At 30.6% G+C, this 21536-nt stretch overlaps 1 protein-coding gene across 1 annotated transcript in view; it reads left to right on the top strand.

Annotated features, from left to right (window-relative positions):
• The first annotated feature begins 1217 nt into the window (after positions 1-1217).
• The window catches only part of LOC109053055 (fatty acyl-CoA reductase 1-like), a 32709-nt gene continuing 12390 nt past the window's right edge, over positions 1218-21536 (top strand). The window contains exons 1-2 of the mRNA XM_042737888.1: positions 1218-1376; positions 11741-11966. Of these exons, the coding sequence (XP_042593822.1) occupies positions 11778-11966 (189 nt within the window). The 5' untranslated portion in view covers positions 1218-1376; positions 11741-11777. The remainder of the gene's footprint in view (positions 1377-11740; positions 11967-21536) is intronic.

Here is a 21536-nt window from a genome sequence, read left to right as displayed (position 1 = left end):
CAATAGGCCTATGTAGAAAATAATGTGTTTTTTAAACCTTAAGTCAACATAAACACATTGCATTACACCAAATACACAAAACAATATTCTTTTTAGCCACGTCATATGACCCCTTCAAAGTATCTGTTCTCACCCACCCAACTTGATTTTCGTCATACTGTTTGGAATGCCATTATGATTATCATACAGGTCTTTTGCGTTATGTGGTATTCCAGTTCTCACTTTATCTCAGATTGTTTGGCATGCAGACAACGCAATGGAAAGAAAAGAACAAAAACATTCAGGGAGCAGACAGTTTTCAGATAAGATGAGAACACGTTTTTAAACAACGCAAAATACATTCCACCATTAAATCTGTTAATCATTGTGCTTTATGAATGACTTTTATGATACATTAACATATTCAGTAGCTTCACTGCTAACAGGGAGTGTTCTCAGAACTTTATGGCAAGTTTCTCTCAAAGTCATGAAGAAATTTTAAAGGAACATTAATAGAATGTTAACTGGTCTTGAATAATGTTAGCACCATTTATTTATATATATATATATATATATATATATATATATATATATATATATATATATATATATTTATATGTCAGAAATATTTTTCCTGAAACGTTTTAGTTGGATCTTCACTTGACGGTTTTTACATGTCACTGTTTGATTTAGAACATTCAGAGAACATTCAAAAGTAATGTTCACATAACATCTGCAAAATATAAAATAGAATGTTCCCTTATCGTTCGTATTAGAAGAGTTTTAAACACTGGATATTCAGAGAACATTTAAAAACAACATTTTCATAAACATTCTTAGAACTTATTTTTGTTAGCTGGGTTTTCAAGTGCAAATTCATCATCTTAAAGGCAGACACGATATTTCCTAGAGAGGTAAAACGCAAATCCTCAAACAGTTTGAACAAGTTATTAATGGACAAGCTGAGTGATGTGAGGAATAATAATAAGTGCGCTGTTGAGTACTTGATGCATATGAATTATTTAATCTAGCCATCCAGCAACACATTTAGGGTCTGTTTAACACTTCACTATATATATTTTCTGTCAGTAATGAAAGCCACTTTGGTTTTCTCAAAAATGTATAGATTTTTCTCAAGAAGTGCTAATAAGGAAAAAAACATTAAAACTGACTAGTCCTGAATGAGGAAGTGCAAAGCCAAAGGCGTTTAGTTTTCGTGTAAAAAGTGTATCGAGAAGTTTTCTGCGGAGTCACACCCAGTTCACACACATGCTTGTGTCTCCGGAGGCGCGTTCCCGTTCACTCAGTTCTGTGGAGCGCGCGCACGCGAGAGAGAGAGAGAGAGGGACCCGCTTCTGCGGCTCGAACATCTTAACCCGGCGTGATTCATGATCAAGGTAAGGCGAGATATTCTGCTTTCTTCTGGTTATGAGCCAAATGTAGCTTTACTTTTCAATCCCGGATGTACCGTTATGAGAGAAAACGCGTGGCGGTTTATTAACGCATCCTTGATGAAGAGAATGTGTTTAATCAAGACGCTCTGGATGCGTTCACGTGTGCTTTGAAAACCGATTAAGGGTGTTTCGGATCTGGATTCTGGGAAGAGTGAAGGATGGAAAATCTACCTATCGTCCCGGTGAAGCTCTCAAACCTCTTGTAATTACACTGGAGGACGCGTTTTTGTTGCGTTCCATTTGCGGTGCGTCATACTGGCGTCTTTTACCGCTGCGTTTTAAGATGATGAAGTACAACTTTGAACATCAAAGCGTTTCGTTCTGGCTGATTTTGAACAGCCGAACGCGTTCTGTGTGAGCGGCTTGAGACGCGGGACTGTCGGCGGAACGCTGACGAAACAGACGCGTCATCAGCGGCCACGCTGCTGTCACTAAATAATCCCAGTGGCGTTATTTCTAACTGTCTTTTCTGGTCACAGCAGCGTTTAAATGTGAGCTGCCGTGGCGCGTGAAGCCGAAAGATCGCGTGAGTGCGCGACCCCGAAGCTTCAGTTCAAAAGTTACAGTGTAGCACAAATGATTCTTGAACTGTTGAGGTTTGGCGCGATCGAATCGTTCTTGCTACATTGTTGCACTTGAGCGTGAATCTTTTCCGGGTTGTATTTCATTTTAGAATCAAATGAAAACCCGTTGATCTCTAATGTGCTTAAGATTCATTAACGGTTTCAGTGCCAAACAATTAGTTTAATAAATGTTTTGCTGAATAGTTCCAGCTAACAAAATATGTTCTAAGAATGTTACTTTTGAATGTTCTCCGAATATAATAACACTGTAAAAATGTTAGACGAACGTCCAGCCAAAATTTCAGGGAAAAATGTTCCTCGAGCGTTGTATACTTAATGTTTTTGTGTTAACATTCTGAAAAGATTGTTAACTTTGAACAAATCTTCTATTAATTTTACTAGAAAAACATTTGTTCATCAAATTTCCAGAATTTTCTAAGAATGTTACGGGAACGTTACTTCTCTGAACGTAAAGTTCTAAAGTTAGACGAACATCCAGCATACGTTTCAGAAAAAAAAAAAAGTTTCTTGAATAAATGTATAAATGATTTTTTTTGTGCTAATATTTAGAAAATGATATTAACTTAAACAAATCTTCTATTAACACTATGTGTACTATCAACATGTTCAGAGAATGTTCCCTGTTATCTAGGGCTTCGGGGTGGACATGTTTTTGAAAGGTTTTGTAGGAGGGTTAATGTACAGTAAATTAAACTACTAAATTATCATTCATTAGTTGATGCCTGAAGGTAGATTTGCAGCAGTAACAACATCAGATGGAGACTGTTCAATATTCAACAACATACTCTCTCACATACCACTATATAGAGAGCTGAAGTACAGTAGAGAGTAGAGACGTGCCAGCGGGTTCATACAGTCACAGCATGTGCATAACACTTTGCAACCTTACAGAGCTAAATATGACGCCTGGACCCAACCTTGATACTGATACTGCCAGAGACAGAAGGACAGACAGACAGACAGGGCCATCTGCAAACAGATAGTGAGCCGTGTTTATGCTACCCGCCTGTTGCTCGTGTCATTTGGAGCCAGTTTCTTACAATAGTGTTGCATGGAGGGAGTTTCTGAACAGGCCAGGTACTAATGCACTTATTTGTTGGTGAATAGATCTATGTGTAACCTTTAGTTTGATCCGTGCGCTCCATCCGATCACACTCCAGCAGCGTGAGATCAGTACGAGAGCTGAAGGCCAGGATGTTGAGATTAGCGCTGGTTTGATGATCAGCAGGCCTTCTTGGGTCACACTGAGAGCGAATGAGGGGGCGAACAGAGGAGTGGTGTATTTACACACATGAATCAGCGCTATTCACTGTTAAAACACACACAGTAATAAACAAAGCAGACATAAATCTCGCATCTACACTGTGAAGGTGTTGCAGTGTGTGTTGTTGTGTATGCATAGCTGACAGGAACAAAGCAGGACAGATTCAGCATTAATTTACACAGAATCAAAAACTAAAACCTACACTTGAACCAGAGTTATTATAGTTAACCAATTAAAACTAAAACCAGAAAAAAATAAATAAATAAAAATAGCAACTGAAAGAAAATATAAAGAAATTAAATAAAACCAAACTTAAAAAAAAAAACATTCCAAATATAAATACAAAATATTTAAATGATATTTAAACCAGGGTTATATATAGTTAATTAAAACTAAAACCATAACTAAAATAAATAATTAGAAATTTGCTAGATGAAAACTGTAAAAAAAACAAAAAAAAAACAAAATATTACTGAAAGTTGAACTAAAATAAAAACTAAAATATAAGATAAACTAATTTTATATATATCATACTAAAATAACTAAAAATCTAAATTTAAAACTATAATGAAGATATATAAAAATGAAAGAAAAATTATTAAAAATATTAATAAAAACTACAATAATATTTACATGATATTAAAGAGTTTTGTTCCTTCAGTAAGTGTAAATCTGGCTGGCCTGTAGTTATGAGCTGAGGATGTGAATCCAGCCCTAGTTTCATCATTGCACTCATGCAGGAGCTTCTATATTTACACTCCACAGTTCTCCTGTTCTCTTTTTACTCATAATAGAGTCTGTAGTGATTTAACTGTGTATTTCCCTCTGGACTGGGCTATAATTAATGTGACGTGAAACTGCTATTTATACTACAGGCCTAATTAGCCAGAACCACGTCTGACGGAAACCCTACACTAACAATCCACTCCTGCATTGTTAAACAGGTGAATTAATGATTTTTTTATTTATAGAAAATGGTTAAATGGTTATATATGGTTAAAAAGTTTAACCATAATTATGAGCAATATTGTGACACCACAACTAATTGTCACTTCCTCCCCATTTTTTGATGTCTTTATAATATATATGTGTGTGTGTGTGTGTGTGTGTGTGTGTGTATACACGCACATATATGTATAATTTTTATTAATTAATTTTTTTGTTATTACTTTTTATAATATTTTTACTGATTATGCTTAGCAAAGCAAGGTTGTTTTTTTTTTTGTGAGTGTCCCATATACCACATATGCCTCAGTTTCTTGTAGAAAAATGTTACTTGAAAGTGATGAATGTGCATGTTTTTATGTAACACAATAAATCCATAAACTCAAACAGTCGTGCTCACTCTTCTGGATGTGGCCCAGTTTCATCTCTAGTGTCTGATAGTGCTAAAATGCTTCAGGACTGAATTGTTTTGACTCGGCTGATTTATAAGAATGTGTATGATTTACAGTAACCTCAGGACATGGCAGTCGTTTTAAGTGAAACGTTTGTCTGTAGCCTCAGGTGACTGTGTTTCTTTGTTTGTTTGACACTCATGTCTGGAGGCATCTTGAAGCGCTGCAGTCTCTGATGTCAATCTGTTTACGGTGGATGGGTGAGGCTGCGGTGTGAATCCAGGATGTTGTGCAATTTCCTTTGGCATGACGTGTAGTTGGTTTCTTTTTAGAAAGGATTAAGGACTATCCCTAGCTGTACTTTATGATTAGTCCATGAAAACTAAGTTTGTACTTACTGATTAGTGAACAAAAACAAAATTTTTTACATACTGTAAGATTAGTGCAGGAAAACACCATTTTTACTTGGTGCACTAAAACATGTTTACGTATTTTAAGAATAGTGCATGAAAACAGTTTACATACTTTTAAGATTAGTGCACGAAAATAACATTTTACATGCTTATTAGTGCACGTAAACAATATTTAATATACTAATTAATGGACAAAACAGCATTTTACATACTTTAAGATGAATGCACAGAAACATCATGTTATATAATATAATTAGTGCAAGAAAACATCATTTTACATGCATTAAGATCAGTTCACGAAAACAACATTTTAACACTGATTAGTGCATACATTAAGAATAATGCACAAAAACATTTGAACATTTTAAGATTAGTGCACAAACATTTTAATAGCAAATCCCACCGATAAAGGTGGCTTTATTGTGCTTGAGTTTCTAATGAGATGCCATTATTGGCCGTCTCTTCATGTACATTGACAGTGAGTGTTGGAGTGATGCATTAGCTAATGATGTTGATAGCAATCTGCTCTCAGGGCTCCCAGAGGATGTTCAGCTGATGTAGGGCAAATCAATGAACACACACACACACACACACACACACACAGTGCTGTAATGTGTCTATTGGCAGTGAATCAACATGCCTACTATGAGTAGTATTTGCTCAGAACCTCTGAACTCTTGAACTTATGAAAAATGAATATGTTTGTTTAAATTTATTGCCGTATAAAGTGTATAGTAAATCAAATCCATTGCTGCTTTTTGCCTACTTGCATTTTCCCTCCAAAATGATGTCACATCCTGGTGCGTGTAAAAGTTCTAACGGTCAATCATTTTGTTCTTAAGTTTAAAAAGGGTATTGATTTGTTCCTTTTGTGATACATTTGCTGAAACGTTTTCATTTATTTTGACTTTGATCTCATGTAAAACTTTGAAAGGATTTGACTAGATTTTTAGAATATTTAGCCCACTTTTTTCCTGTATTTAGAAAAACAAAAGAATATTATTTTATTCAGTAAATACTAATTCTCACAAAATATCACATACATAAATGTGAATATATGTGTGAACCCTAGTTTTTGATTGTTAAAGACTATATATATAAGACTATATATTTTCACTATATTGAAGTTTTATTAATATTTTTAATCTGTTGTTATTTTGTAGTTTCTTTTGTGTTTTGGGTGTTTGTTTCTTATTTATATGTCTATATAGTTACTTTAAGTGTTCTTTTTATACAGTAAAACTAAATTAAAATGAGAAATGTTGCCTTGGCAACTAGCTGAAATAGGTTTTTTATGTTTTAATGTTTTTATGTTTTAACATTTATTTTAATTTTACGTAACAATTTTATTCTAATTTTAGTTTCAGTTTTAGTTAAATATAATAACTATGATTCAGACATGAAGAAAACCAGTAAAACTGTATGCAATTCTATATGCATCTCTTAATGTATTTCTGTTATTTTAGCCTACAATTTTTAGCCCCTGAAATATTTTTATACTTTACAAATATTTATATATTTTTTTTATATCACTGTAGTTCTGAACATACTTTGACTTTCTGTCTGTTGTACTTAATTGAAATGAAATACAAAAAAACTCTAACAGGATGGAAAGTGAATTTGGAGACTCCCTAAATATTGATTTACAATGAAACATTTAATTGCATGACAAAAATGGCATCTGCCCAAACAGAAAATGATTTCTCATCATTCACGGAGTTGTCACATTGTTATAAAACAAATGAATATGATTTCCATGTTTAAAAATGGCAAGTGACGTTTCATAAAGTATATTTAGATACATATGATAATGCCATGAAAGTGATCTCAGGTCAGTCACAGGGACATTTACATGTTTCCCCTTCACAAGTTCAGACCTGTCGTGCAAGATGTGCAGAATTTTTCACATTTTTCTAGTCTTTGTTTTCTCCTTTTTTTGCATTTTGCATTATCTTCCTCTCCATTTTCAGTTCGGGGTCAGTAAGATGTTAAAATATTTTTGAAAGAGTACCAAAGCTGCATTTATTTGATCAAAAATACAGTAAAATTATGAAATATTATTACAATTTAAAATAACTGTTTTCTATGTGAATATCTGTTAAACTGTAATTTATTCCTGTGATGCATCGCTGTATTTTCAGCATCATTACTCCAGTCTTCAGTGTCACATGATCTTCAGAAATCATTCTAATATGCTGATTTACCGCTCAAGAAACATTTCTGATTATTATCAATGTTAAAACAGTTGTGCTGCTGAATATTTTCAGGATTCTTTGATGAATAAAAGTTTGAAAGAACAACATTTATTATCTTTTATAATATTATAAATGTCTTTATTCTCACTTTTAATCAATTTAATGCATCCTTTCTGAATAAAAGCATTGGTTTCTTTCAGAAAAAGCATATTTCTATGTGGTAAAGTATCTCAATAGATCTGAAACCCCTTCCTGTTTGGGTAGATTGTATCCTGTGGGTTCATTCTGCTTCTCAGCAGATAATGTTGCTCTCGTTGGAACTTCCTGTAATTCAAGGCCATCTGAAACCTGACTTTGTTGTGTTGTGGTGTATTGTATCAGGACTGGATCAGATCGCAGCTGGAATATAGCTTGTATCTGACACTGCATAATAAATCACTGGTGTAGCTGACGCGTGTTCGTGTTGAGGGTCCAGGAGTCACCTGTTTGTTTTCTGCGTGGTGGTACACTACAGAGAACTGTGTGTCGGAGTGTGTCAGGTTTGGAGAATTGACTTCCTTTAAATGCACAAGCTGGAATTTGAATGGAATCTACAGGAAGTTGAATTGGAATGACAGTAAGATGAATTTAGTGCATTGCAATTCAAGGTATTTGAGCAAAATTGCACAAAGTTTAGTAGCAAAACAAAAATGAATTATTAATTCAGATGGGATCATTTCTTTGCAGAATGTTAATAAATAAATTTCTTTGTAATTGTGTGAATGTGTGTGAATCAGAAGCCACTTTTTGTGCCCTATGCAATTATTTCATTTATTTTCTGAATTTTTATTTTTCTAGATCCCGTTTATTTCCATTTAAATGGACTCTGTTTTAATGGTTAAATTCAGTTGTATTAATCAAAAGCCTGTCTAATTAATTAAAATCATGAGATTAATTAAATTTAACAACAATATATAACATTGTTAGGGACTTATGAAATGTATTTTCTGCTTAAAATAAATTGTTTGATTTTTTTTTTTAATTTATTTATTTATTTTCCGAATTCTATGTTTTCAGTTATTTTTATTCCATTTTAATGGTTCAATTAATTGATCAGATTTTATTTCAAATTTCAAAGCTTAATTGAATTTAATTCAAGAAATTAATTGATTTCATAAAAACAACTTAATTTATAATTTTTTAAACAATAAAAGGGCCCTATGATTTTTATCTATCTATTTATTTGTATTATTATTTATTTATTTTTCAGAAATTCTGTGTGTATTTTATTTTACCTGGTACTCAAATGAATGCACACAACATTATTTAATATCATAATTAAATTTTTTTAGTTTTTTGTTTGCACAGCAGAGGTTTACTGTTTAAATAAAAACAAAATGGACCAAAATTTGAGTGATTATCCCTTTAAAATGAAGTTGTAATAGTAGTAGTACATTAAGACACTGCAGTACATTATACTGAAATATATTTGTCACAATTTCTTCAAGTTAAGCCAGATTTTTATTTTGATGGGTTGCTGTGAAAACATTTGTTTCTGTGTGTATATGATATGACTATAGTTTTTTTTTCTCAAATGAAATGCTGGTCATGTGACTCTCAGAGCAGCTCTGGAGATGAAGTTGATGTAAAAACGCTGCGAGCATCACACACTTCAGTTTGTGTGGTAAATACTTTCCTTTTCAGCCAATGCGCATTTGCCTAAAGCTCTTCAAAATAGAGCCTTATGCAAAACCAGGGTGACCTGGAGGCATCTGGAGCCGCTCCTCCTCAGACAGCAGCTTCTGTATCCGTGCAGGAATGAGGATGTTGTTTTTGCTGCTGTTCAAAGCGGCTTCAGGCTCTTATGGTCAGTGGAGGAAGCGAGTCTCGCATGGTTTATTCCTGAAAACCTTTAGAAACGGTTAGGAGGAACTGATGCACTTCCAAAACTATGATCCAAAAATCAAATGTGATTTAGTTGTTATTCAAAACATGAAAGATTTCTGTTTTTCCTATTCATCAAAGAGTCCTGAAAAACAAATTGTATCATGGTTTCCACAAAAATATTAAGCAGCACAACTGTTTTCAACATTGATGATAATCAGAACTGTTTCTTGAGCAGCAAATCAGTATATTAGAATGATTTCTGAAGATCATGTGACACTGAAGACTGGAGCAATGATGCTGAAAATTCAGCTTTGATCACAAGAATAAATTACATTTTACAAAATAATCACACAGAAAACAGTTATTTTAAATTGTAATAATATTTTGCATTTTTTATTGTATTTTGGGATCAAATAAATGCATCCTTGTTAAGCTGAAGAGACTCCCTTATTCCCAGACTTTTGAACTGTAGTGTGTATATATATATATATATATATATATATATATATATTATATATATATATATATTATATATATATATTAACATTGAAGGATTACAATTTCAAATTTGATGCACACAGTATTTTTTGTTCATGTTTACTCAGTTCACAAAAAATATTTGAAAACGAAATAAAAAGTGTCTTTCCATGGCAGTTACCTGTTTAAAATATCAGTAACTCTATACTAAATTCTTGTCATATTAAAGTGAAAATTGAGTAACTGGCATTTAAGACACAATATCAACTATATATATATGCATGCTTATTTTTATATATATTTATATTTATTTACATATATTTATATATTTGTATGTTTATTTATTTAAATAGTTTATTTATTTATATATATTTGTTTATATATTTTATTTTGTATACTTTACATATTTACATAATATCATCCAATGGAAAGAATTTATATATAATATCATCCAGTTTCAATAAACCAAAAAAAATAAGTTTTTTTTTCTATCAATCAGACGTCAGTCTGTGAGTATGTAGATCACCTCTGACTGGAGATGTGTGTGTGTGTGTGTGTGTGTGTGTGTGTGTGTGAGCAGCGTCGTTTTCAGGTGTTAATCCTCTCTGACCTGCAGCCGTTCGTCCTCTCCTCGTGTTATCCGTGTGATTGCGTTTGGGAAGGAGGAGGTCACAGAGGACAGATGATAATATGTGGGACTTGTATCAGTGATGTAACCGCTGGCAGAGAATGTAATGAGTCATATATCGCTGATTTACTTCACCCTCTGAAAACAGAGAGACAGTCACAGGAGGAATAAAGTACAACAGACTGCGTTCAAGAGAGTAGATACTGTTGCTTCAGTATAGTTTACTTTTTCAATTTGTCATTCCAGTTTTGACATCACAGATAACATCATATAGAAACATTTCAGTTATATATATATATATATATATATATATAATATATATATATATATATATATATATATATATATATATATATATATATATTTTTTTTTTTTTTTTTTTTTATTTAACACATTTGCTGATGATGGTGGCTTAAGTATTTATGTATTTATCTGCATATATCCATAACTAGCTAAAAATAATTAAATTCATTAGTTTACGGAGGAAACAATTTATGATTATTTATATAATCAATAATAATCATATAATTGTTATTATGTGGTTTATTATTTACAATGTAATTATTAAAACAAATATATTATATATATTATAATATATATATATATATATATATATATATCTATTATATATATATATATATTATATATATATTATATATATATATATATATATATATATATATATATATACACATAGCCTATATAATTTTAATATATATCCATAACTGAAGCTAAAAGAATAATAAAATATTTATTTTTGTTAGTTATGGAGGAATAAAAATGTAATATATATCAAATTATTATTTTAATATGCAGATGGTAGTATTACTATATTATTTATTGTTTCAAATAAATAAAATAAATGTTTTTTAGTTAATTACTTAATTATTCTTGTGTAATGTTGTCTTGTCTTGTTGGTTGTTGTAATAGCGGCAGAAGATACTCTGAGAGAATGTAAGCTGTATTTTTTATGTCTTTTCAAGCTCATGTCATTAATGAAGTGATAAATGAGTCTACATGAGTTCAGACGCACCTACTCGTGCTTTAATAGCTGTGTTTGCCAAGTCAAGCATCACTGATCACTCTTGCTATCTCTCATGCAAGTGTTAAACAAACACCAGCACTAAGTGTTAACGCTCCGTGTGTGTGCAGTTACTTCACTAAGTGATCAGAAGCAGGAATTTCTCCAGCTGGATGATTAGAAAAACTCATAGAGACACGAGGGCTTGTACAGAATCACTTAGCAACACATTACAATTCAGTCTGAGCACCTTTGCAAACGCAAAACAGTAACTATGAAGGGCGGAGCTTAGAAAAGGATCAGATCTCTTTCTAGTAAGTCTTTATTAGTGTGTAAGTGTGTCATGAGGAAACACTAGAGCCGGTCGACTGTATTTTCCCAGCTGACAAAGCGTCCTTTGAGAGGAAGCTGAGCGTGTTTTGACTAGCCGAGCCATACTTATATATATCCGAGAGGAAGCTGAGCGTGTTTTGACTAGTAAATCAGGTGAATCAGCTGCTCGTCTCTCTGTGTGTGTGTCAGTGTTCAGGAGGAGCGGCGCTCATCTCTCGCTGTCATCATGGCCTCGATCTCGGAGTGGTACGCAGGGAAGAACGTGCTGATCACGGGAGCCACGGGCTTCATGGGGAAGGTGCTGATGGAGAAACTGCTGCGCTCCTGTCCGGACGTCAAAGCCCTCTACATCCTCGTCCGGCCCAAGGCGGGTCAGTCCATGTCCGAGCGCGTCCAGGACATGATGATGTGTAAGGTGAGAATCCGTTTGACATTTATTCACCATCCTTCTCATTATAACTTTGTGTGTGTGTGTGTGTGTGTGTGGTTGGGGGGGTGTCAAAAAGCCTTTTTTCTGCTAAAAAAAAAAAAAAAAAAAAAAAAACATTTTAATTAATTCATTAACTAAGGTATTTACATATCAAAATGACTTTAAAAAGTAGTAGTTCTCTAAAAAAATTACATGCTATTATCACGATTATTATTATCATCATTTTAAAATGATGATGATTATGACTAAATAATAATGTTCAACAAAATAAGATCTATGATTTTGTATTCTAATATATTAATATATAAACACAATTATTATGTTTATTATTGTTGCATAATATATTGTTGATGTAATTATTTCAGTAGCATTATTAAAAAATACTGAATAAAAATATTAAACAATAATAATAAATAATAAAATGACTAATTACTATTTTTGATATATAATTTATTAGTATTAATAATAGTAATGATAATTGTTTTGCTAAAATTATAACAAATAAAAAAACAAAAAAAAAAACAAACAAAATAAAAAAATTTCAAAGAAAAAAAATACAAAATAAAAAAATAAATCAAAAAATACTATCAATATGACTTTGATATAAGTAGTAGTTCTCAATAAAATTACATGCTATTATCACAATTATTATTATCATTTTAAAATGATGATGATTATTATGACTAAATGATAAGGTTAAACAAAATAAGATCTATGATTTTGTATTATAAACTATATTATATATATAAAAATTTCATTATTTTGATTATTATTGTTACATAATATATTATTGTTGTTATTGTTATTTCAGTTGCATTTTAAAAATACCTAATAGAAATATTAAACACAATAAGAATAAAAAATAAAATGACTAATTACTATTTTTGTTAAATAATTTATTATTATTAATAATAGTAATGATAATTGTTTTGTTAGATTATTTTACTAATATTATTATATTATTAAAAATTCTAACAAAATAAGAAGTTACTGTTGTATTAAGAATTTATATCAGTGACTATAATAATAGTAGTAATGATGATAATAAAAACAATTATATTATAAAATGAAACATTGTTAAATAATGTTAAATTATAATAAAATGAAAAAATATTAAATAATACAACAATAATAACAGTAATAATAATGTTGTTGTTGTTTTCATTATGATTATTATTACTAAATACAAATATCAAACAAAATAAGAAACTATACATCTTAGTGGCTAAAATAATAGTAATAGTGGTAGTAATAATAATAATAATTATTATTTTAGCCATTGATGTATATTAAATAATATAGCTATAATAATAGTAATAATAATGTTGTTGTTTTCATTATGATTTTTATTATTTAGTAAAATGTTAAACAAAATGAGAAATAATACTATTGTATTATAAATAATAATAATAATAATAGAAGTAGTATTTTGCAGTCCAACTGTGAAATTACTGTACTAATATTTTTCTTTATAATGTCTTTATTTTCTTCATTCTCAAATATTAGACCATCAAACTTTTAATTTGGCAGAAAACCTCAGGGAGCCTTAAAGCTTCTGTCTTGTTGAGGACAGCCAGTTCATAAGGACTTTGAAAAGATAGTTAATAAATAACATTCATTTAATTAAATTTCTGCCTTTATGATTTGATAAGTCATATCGTGATTTCAGGTTTCATTTCTATTAATCGTGCAGCTCTGTGAGCTTCCTAAAACACAGACAAAATCCCCATTCCATGTATTCTCATTTCATATTTGTCATTGGATATCTCAGTCTTTGTGATCTCATGAAATATGATCACTCTCCTAAATCTCATTAAACCTCACCGAAGCGTCCTAGCTGACTTTCAGTTAAGCTGCGGCCCTTAAGTGTGAAGGTGTTCATATGTGGTCAGCAGGGTTTATAGCTATCCCTGCACCCCAGCACTTTATAAACTCTAAAAGAAGTTAAAATTCAACTTTCACCCTTCCCACGCATCTGGCATCCTTTGTGAACGCTGGGAGCTGAGTTCATGTGTGCATAGCGTTTCCCTCGGCCGGATCATTGGTAAAAACGCTCTTTGATTGTTGCAATGGCAACCGCACCACAAGCGCCATCCGTGTGAGTTATGGTTCAGAAGTCGAGCTGTATTTCCATGTGCTGTGTTGTAGGTGTGGTTCATTCCTCCAGGCTGATGAAGCAGGGATGGAGGAAGACTTTGCCACTTCTGTTTTCTTTGTGTGATGATGAGTCACATCTGAAACCACGGAGAGCGAGAGGACGGGAGTGTGTTTCTGCCAGTTTACTGTAGTTTGCTGCAGTTGCTCTCACATCAGTTTAGTATGAGCAGAACTTTCCAGCAAAGAAACGTGTGTGTGTACATACTGTACATGCATACATACGTACTTATTTATTTAAGGTGATTTATTGCAGAAGTTTATTATTTATTTATTTATTTTTTACTTTGGGCCGGTTAGTGTATTTATCATAAGGATTATGATCATTAATAATAATAATCATCAATTATATATATATAGATGGATGGATGGATGGATGGATAGATAATTGAATAAATTTTAAATAACATATATTAGATATAATAATTATCATAAATAAATGTATTATAATTATTATTATTTTTTAGCAGTTAAATATTATTTGTGTGTTTAAAAACTAAATTAAATATATGATCATTATAATAAAAAGTATTATTATTATTATCATCGGCATCATATTATTATTATCATCGGCATCATTATCAAATATCATATGTTATGCAAGTTGGTATTCAACAGCAGTATCATAGCAAAACTTAAGCAAATGCGTATTTGCTTTTTTCCTGTTATATTTTGAGTGTTTTAGTTTTTTAAAACATTAGTTTATTTTTTATTTTTTTAGTTTTTAATAGTAATTTTGTTGTGTTTTTCTAATATGTATTTGTTTGTTTGTTTGTTTTGTCTATTTAGTAAAAAGATTTTTTAATATTAAATTTTTCTTTCTCTCCAGTTTTAGTCAATTTAGTACATTTAGTCGACCTAAATAAAAATGAAAAATGTTGCTTTGGGAACGTATTTATAGTTTGTTTTATTTCAGTTCACTTTTATTTAGAGGATGTTAAGTTAATGAGGCTTTAATGGTTTGGGTTTAGTTTGTAAACTCATTCAAGTAAAAATGCATGTAATCCAGAGTGAAAGTTGTATTGGTTGGGGTGTTTTGGCAGCTCTTTTGATGTGGTAGAATGTGGAGATCTGGACTCGAGCCAGAGATCCGGGGCAGATCTCAACTCTTCCATGAGACACAGCTGAGAACAGCATTATGGGTTCCATGGGTCAGACTGGACAGATGCTTAGTGCAGCGCTGCGCAAAACTCTCTGATTGAGAACATCTCATTAAATTCACGTGGGGTGAGAAGATGAGAGAGAGCATGTGGTGTGCTGATGTGTGTGTGTGTGTGTGTGTGAGAGAGTGTAGGTTGCAGATGTGAGGAATGCTCAGACACTCAAACATGCAGATTGTGTTTGTGGAAAGAAAATCAAATGTGGGAAGCCATTCAATCTTAAACAAATGTGTCTATTGTTTTGTCATAAGAGATAATTAAAGATATATATACACACAAACACACACGTGTGTGTGTATATATATATATATATAGATATATATATATATAGAATATATTATATATATAATATATATATATATATATATATATAGAAATCTTATTATTAAATCTTATTATTATTAATGATATTTATAAAGTATATATTATATATATTTTTTTTTTATATATATATTATATAAAATTTAAGGTATTAAAATATAATTAAAATAAATTAATAATAATATTATTATAATAAATATAATAATATATATGTCTATCTATTTTCTTTTCATTTATTATACAATTATAAAACTATCTATTTTCTTTTCATTTATTATACAATTATAAAAAAGACCTCTAACACTAGCTTGCTCTAGCTCTTTTTCTATTCTCTCTCCACAGTCTGTTTTCTTTTTATTTATTGTATTATTTAAAAGCCCTTCTACGTGTACTGCGTTTAAGCTAACTGAAACTTGTTATAGCACTTATATATCATTGCTCTTTTGTTGTTTTGATTGCTTCCATTGTCATCATTTGTAAGTCGATTTGGATAAAAGCGTCTGCTAAATGACTAAATGTAAATGTAAATAATCCTCATTAATCATATCAATATTATAGTAGTTACTAAACATTATTAATTTTATTATTATTTTTATCAGTTTATATTATGAATTATTATTAACTATGTGTGTGTGTGTATATATATTATAATTATTATTATATTGCACTTTTTACTACTTTCTTTAGTGATCTAAAAGTACAGATGTTATAAGTATACTATAATTTTTTTGCGTTTGGTGTAAATTTGTGGTACAACTCCAGCTGTCATCCTGACTGAGATTTGCTGAGTTTCTGAATTCAGTCTGGTTTGTGCACAGCTCTGATGTTGGCAGGCCGTGTTTGGTGAGTGTAGGATGCGTCCCGACGGGTGATCTAACTTCAGAGACCACGGTTTCAGACCAGGGATAACATGAAGCATACAGACAGTCCTGTTCCTCATTTTCCCTCCTTGTTTGTGTGTTTCTCATTCACCCAAGGCCACAACTTCTGCTTTCCGTTTCTTCAAACGCGTGAGTAAGAGCCTGTGTGTAGTTTGAGGCCGTGTTTGTGTGTTTCTCATTCACCCAAGGCCACAGCACTGAAGGAACTGAAGGAGTATTGTCTCTCTCGCTCCTGCTTACACACAATCAGATGATTTGTGCCAGAAGGCCTGGTGGAGACTGGCACAGACAGACCGCCGACCCACAATGCACTGTTTGCTCTTTCCACCACAGACACAGAAAAAGCAAATATTTCTAGACCTCATCCAAACCCAAACCCCAACACAAATAAACCTGAACCATCCCCAACCCTCATCACCTCCACTCCCTTACACTTAAACTTCAATCAATAAACAATACGAGTTTGAACTGTCTGACGATGTTTCCCAATGTCCTGGTGTTAACTTCTTTTCAGTGTTATTTTACTTACTATTAGAAATACTACTATAGTTTAAATGAATAATTTAAACTTTTTATTTTTATATTTTCAGTTCTTATTTCATACAAACTTATATTAACTTTATTGTTAATTACTTTATTATAATTAAGTACTTAATTATTTTTAATAATTAAAATAATTTTTATATTTTCAGTTCTTCTTTCATACAAACTTATATTAACTTCATTATTAATTACTTTATTATAATTAATTACTTAATTATTTTTGATAATTAAAATAAATTTCAAATCATTATTTTTATTATTATTTAGGTTTAATTTTTCTGGTTAGAACTTTTATTGCGTCGACTTAAACTTTCAAATTTCAGTTTCTAATTAGCTGTTTTTCACCTTATATTTATGTTTTATTTAATTTAATTCAGCTTTATTTCTATTAACAATTTTTTATTATTGTTTTAGTTTTACAATAACCCAGATACTGTTTAAACTAGATACTGTTAAATAGTATTATTATTATTATTATTATATTTTTTAATGATATTTCATTTTTTTATTTTAGTTAAATTTTTACATTTACATTTTTTAAGCTAATTAATAGATGTATTTATTTATTTTAATATTACTATTTAGGTTTAATTTATTTTTTTTAAATTTTAGTCTTAGTTTTTCCTATTTTTAGTGCCTTAAAAAATACTTTAAAATTACCATTTATGTTTTTCACTTAATGATGTTTTATTTCAATGATAAACAACATTTCTTTTTATTTTTTGGATTTTTGTTTTGGATAATATTTTAAATATTACTTTTTTTAGTATTATTTATGTACTAATGTAGTTTTATAAATTTTTTGAAATGTTTTTATTTTATAGTTTCAGTTTTTATGTAAATTTTAGTTAGATTTTTAGTCATTTCGGTGTGTGCTTTTGCCATTTTTTTTTAAAGTTTTAATTCAGTTTTAGTTTTCCAGCTTTATTGCTTAACGTTTTTTTTTATTTTATTTTATATTTAGTCTAGTGTGTGTTTGAGGGCGTTTGCTCTGGCAGCATGTGGAGCTTCATCTTTTGCCAGCATGCGGAGTGTGTGTTGTGTTTTTGTTGCCTGGAGACACAGACCACAGCAGGAAGTTTGGCTGAAGAGGTTGCGCTTGTTTCCTTCATTTACTGTATTTCTGAAACAAGTCCACAGGCCTCGCGAGCGATCCTGTGCCTCGCAGCCCTCCTGACCGGAGAACATTTCTCCTGTCTAGTTTTGTGTCTCTTGACCTTTTAAATGCTTTTCTGTCCATCCAGCATCATCTGAACTCTCTCTAAATCTGTGTGTGTGTGTGTGTGTTGGCTAGATCATGCCCCATATGTTGTCTGCTCTGTCTAGTAATCGGAGTTAATGGCTGTTATGACCAGACTCATCTGAACCATGCGTTCAGATGATATCATTAGAGCTTTATTCCTGTAGTATTTGCATGTTGAAGTGTGTTCAGATCATGCAAATGAATTTGCATTTGAAAATCCTCTGGTTGTAAAAGACAAGTTGCTTATTGCTGTGCTTGACATTAGCCAAATAAGTTATGTCTTGTTATGGTGTCTGAATGGGGTTTATGTACTTTGTAAATTATTATTATTTTTTTATTTATGTTTTTTATTTTGTGCTTTAATTGCAAATGAAATCTTATATTATTAATAATTGTATTATTATTGTATTGTAGTATTTATATACTTTTATAGTTATTACAATTATGAATTAGCTTTTATTGTATAGTTTCAGTTTTTATTTTAATTTTAGTTTAGTTTTAGTAATTTTGTTTTTAAAATTTTCATAAAAATTCTTTTCTAGTATTAGCATTAAGATTTTTTTTTTCAGTTTTACTTTGTTCAGTTTTAGTTTTCCAAACAAAAATATTATTATTATTGTTTTTTATTTGTTGTTTTAATTTGTAAATAATTTGTTATTATATATATAAATATATATATTATATATATATATATATATATATATGATTATATATATAATATTATATATATATATATTAGTATATATATAAAATAGTTTTTTACTAAATCCAGATTTGTTTTGTAATGTTAAAGTTCCATCTATATATATATATATATATATATATATATATATATTAGTTACTTTTTCATTTGAAGAGGGATGTGACCCATCAGGATATGGTTTATATGTAATGATTTTTCTTTTATTTTTTATTTTTTTATTAAACTATACATTTACTTTTTTTTTTTTTATTTATAGTATATACAAAAAACTCGTTCTAGCAACGGTTCTAACTGACATTTAGAAATTTCTCGGTAATTGTGCAAGAAAGTGTGTTTCTGTTGAAACAGGAGCGAATGTGTACATCTCACACCTTGACCACATCTTGTCTCAACAAACACATTGAGAAAGCAAATAAAATCATCCGTGTCTCGACACGCAAACAGACTTTACAACACGCCTAGATCTCCCAGACAATTCACATCAATTCCTGGGAAAAGAAGTCAGAAAGAACTGGATTTACAACCTCACTTACAACATCAAGTCCAACATGAAGGTTTTAAAACTGTTTTATGTCTTAAACGGTTTGGATTATTTGCATACTGAATGTGGATTGGTGCTCTTCGTTTACACTGACGACTGTAAAGCAGCTCTGTTTTATTTACACCTCAAACTATTAGCCTGGTTCTGACATATGATGTCTAAATAGGGGTTATGTGCTCTCTAAATGATTAACAATTTTTTTTTAAAATATTGTTTTGTTTTTCATTTGTAAATTAAATTATTTTTATTATTTTTATTATTGTTTCTATGTTTTATTTGTTTATTATTTCTAAATGAGTTTTGTTTACTCATTTGTATATTTTTTCTTTTTTTTCTAAATGAAAAATATATATACATTTGATTTATAATTTGTATTTTATTATTATTTTCTGTTTTTTTATTTGAAACTGAGGTTTATTTGATAGATTTGTTTTTATTATTATTTTTTGTTTTATTTGTGTTTTTAATTTCTAAATGAAGTTTATATTATTCATAATTTAAATTGAATTATTGTTTTGTTTTATTTGTTTTTTATTTGTAAATGAAATTTAACTGGTTAGTTTTTGTTTTATTTGTTTTTAATTTGTAAAATTAAATTTATCAGATTTTTTCTTTCTTTGTCATTTAAACATATTTAATCATTTTTTATTAATGTTTTTATTAATTTATTTTAATTTGTAAAGGAAATTGATTTAATTAATATTTTTGGGTCAACTTTAAAGCAGCTCTGGCATTTCATTTACACTTCAAACATATTATTTTGGTCATTTTTCTTCTCAGTAGTGACTCTCAAAGGTTTTCAAGTAATACAGTGTTTATTTATGTATAACTACCATAATGTATGAGAGTGTAATAAATTACAGTTTCATTATATTTCATTGTTTTGTTTAGTTTTGATTTGTTTGTTTTTAAATTTGTAAATGAAATTGTTTTGATTAATATTTTCGCTGTGACTATGAAGCATCTCTAGCGTTTCATCTGCTCTCAAACTTTAACTTATTATTTGGATGCCTTTCAACCACTGTTTCCTTTTGGAAATGCTAATCTGCTTTTGGATAACTATGCATTCAGAAGCGTGACTCGCCCGAGAGGCTCAACAGCTGTCCGCAGCGTCCCTCTGCTGCTGGGGTTACAGGGGGTCAGATGTTACATCCAGAAATGATTCTGATTGGCTGTGGCTGCAGGAACGTGCCACTGCCAGACCCTTGGAATTGTGGGTAACATAAGTCAGCACACGTGTGTCAGAGAGCACACCAGTCTCTGCAAATCCTCTTTTGATGTCAGATTACAGAAATCACAGTGCATCATCTATGTACCGCGTTGAACACGCCGTGCTGGAAGCCTGTGCGTTTGGATACGGTCAGGGAATATATCTTATTTTTTCAGTCTGTAGTTTTCTCCATTACATAAACACTGAAGTCTGTGACATAATATGATGAGATTTGTCATTTGAATTTGCAGAAAATGCATAATGTCTCGGGTGGATTGTCGTGTAAACGTATATTTCACATTTTCCACAAAATCCAAAAAAAGAGATGAGAAATTGCATTTCTCAAGAAAAGTATGAAAATGATGCCTGTTTTTAGGACCGTGCGTTGTAATGTTATTTATATGGACAATTAAAAATTAAGTACATTTACTACCCAAATTCCCGTAATTGTAATTTGTCATTAATTTATTTTATTCTCATTGGTGACTCTCATTAGGTTTTCTAATAATGCAGTATTTATTTTATTTAAATTAACATGAAGTATGAATACTTTAGAGAATGTAATGAATGGTAAATTCATGTTTTTTTTTCATGTTTTTGTTCTGGCAGTATTGCACGTATTGTAAAAATATAATCATGACAGTTTTTTTTTTTTTTTTTGCTTTTATTCATTTATTTATTCTCAATGGAGATTACCAAGTGTGTTTAAACATGCAAGGAATTTGTCGTGGTCTCAGGAGCTTCCAGAAAGTACAGACATAGTGCAGACATACATATTATTTAAGGTCATAAAGTGAAA

The sequence above is a fragment of the Cyprinus carpio genome, chromosome A4 (assembly GCF_018340385.1).
Source record: "Cyprinus carpio isolate SPL01 chromosome A4, ASM1834038v1, whole genome shotgun sequence".
Lineage (NCBI taxonomy): Eukaryota > Metazoa > Chordata > Actinopteri > Cypriniformes > Cyprinidae > Cyprinus > Cyprinus carpio.
This window is presented reverse-complemented; position numbering and strand designations above follow the sequence as displayed.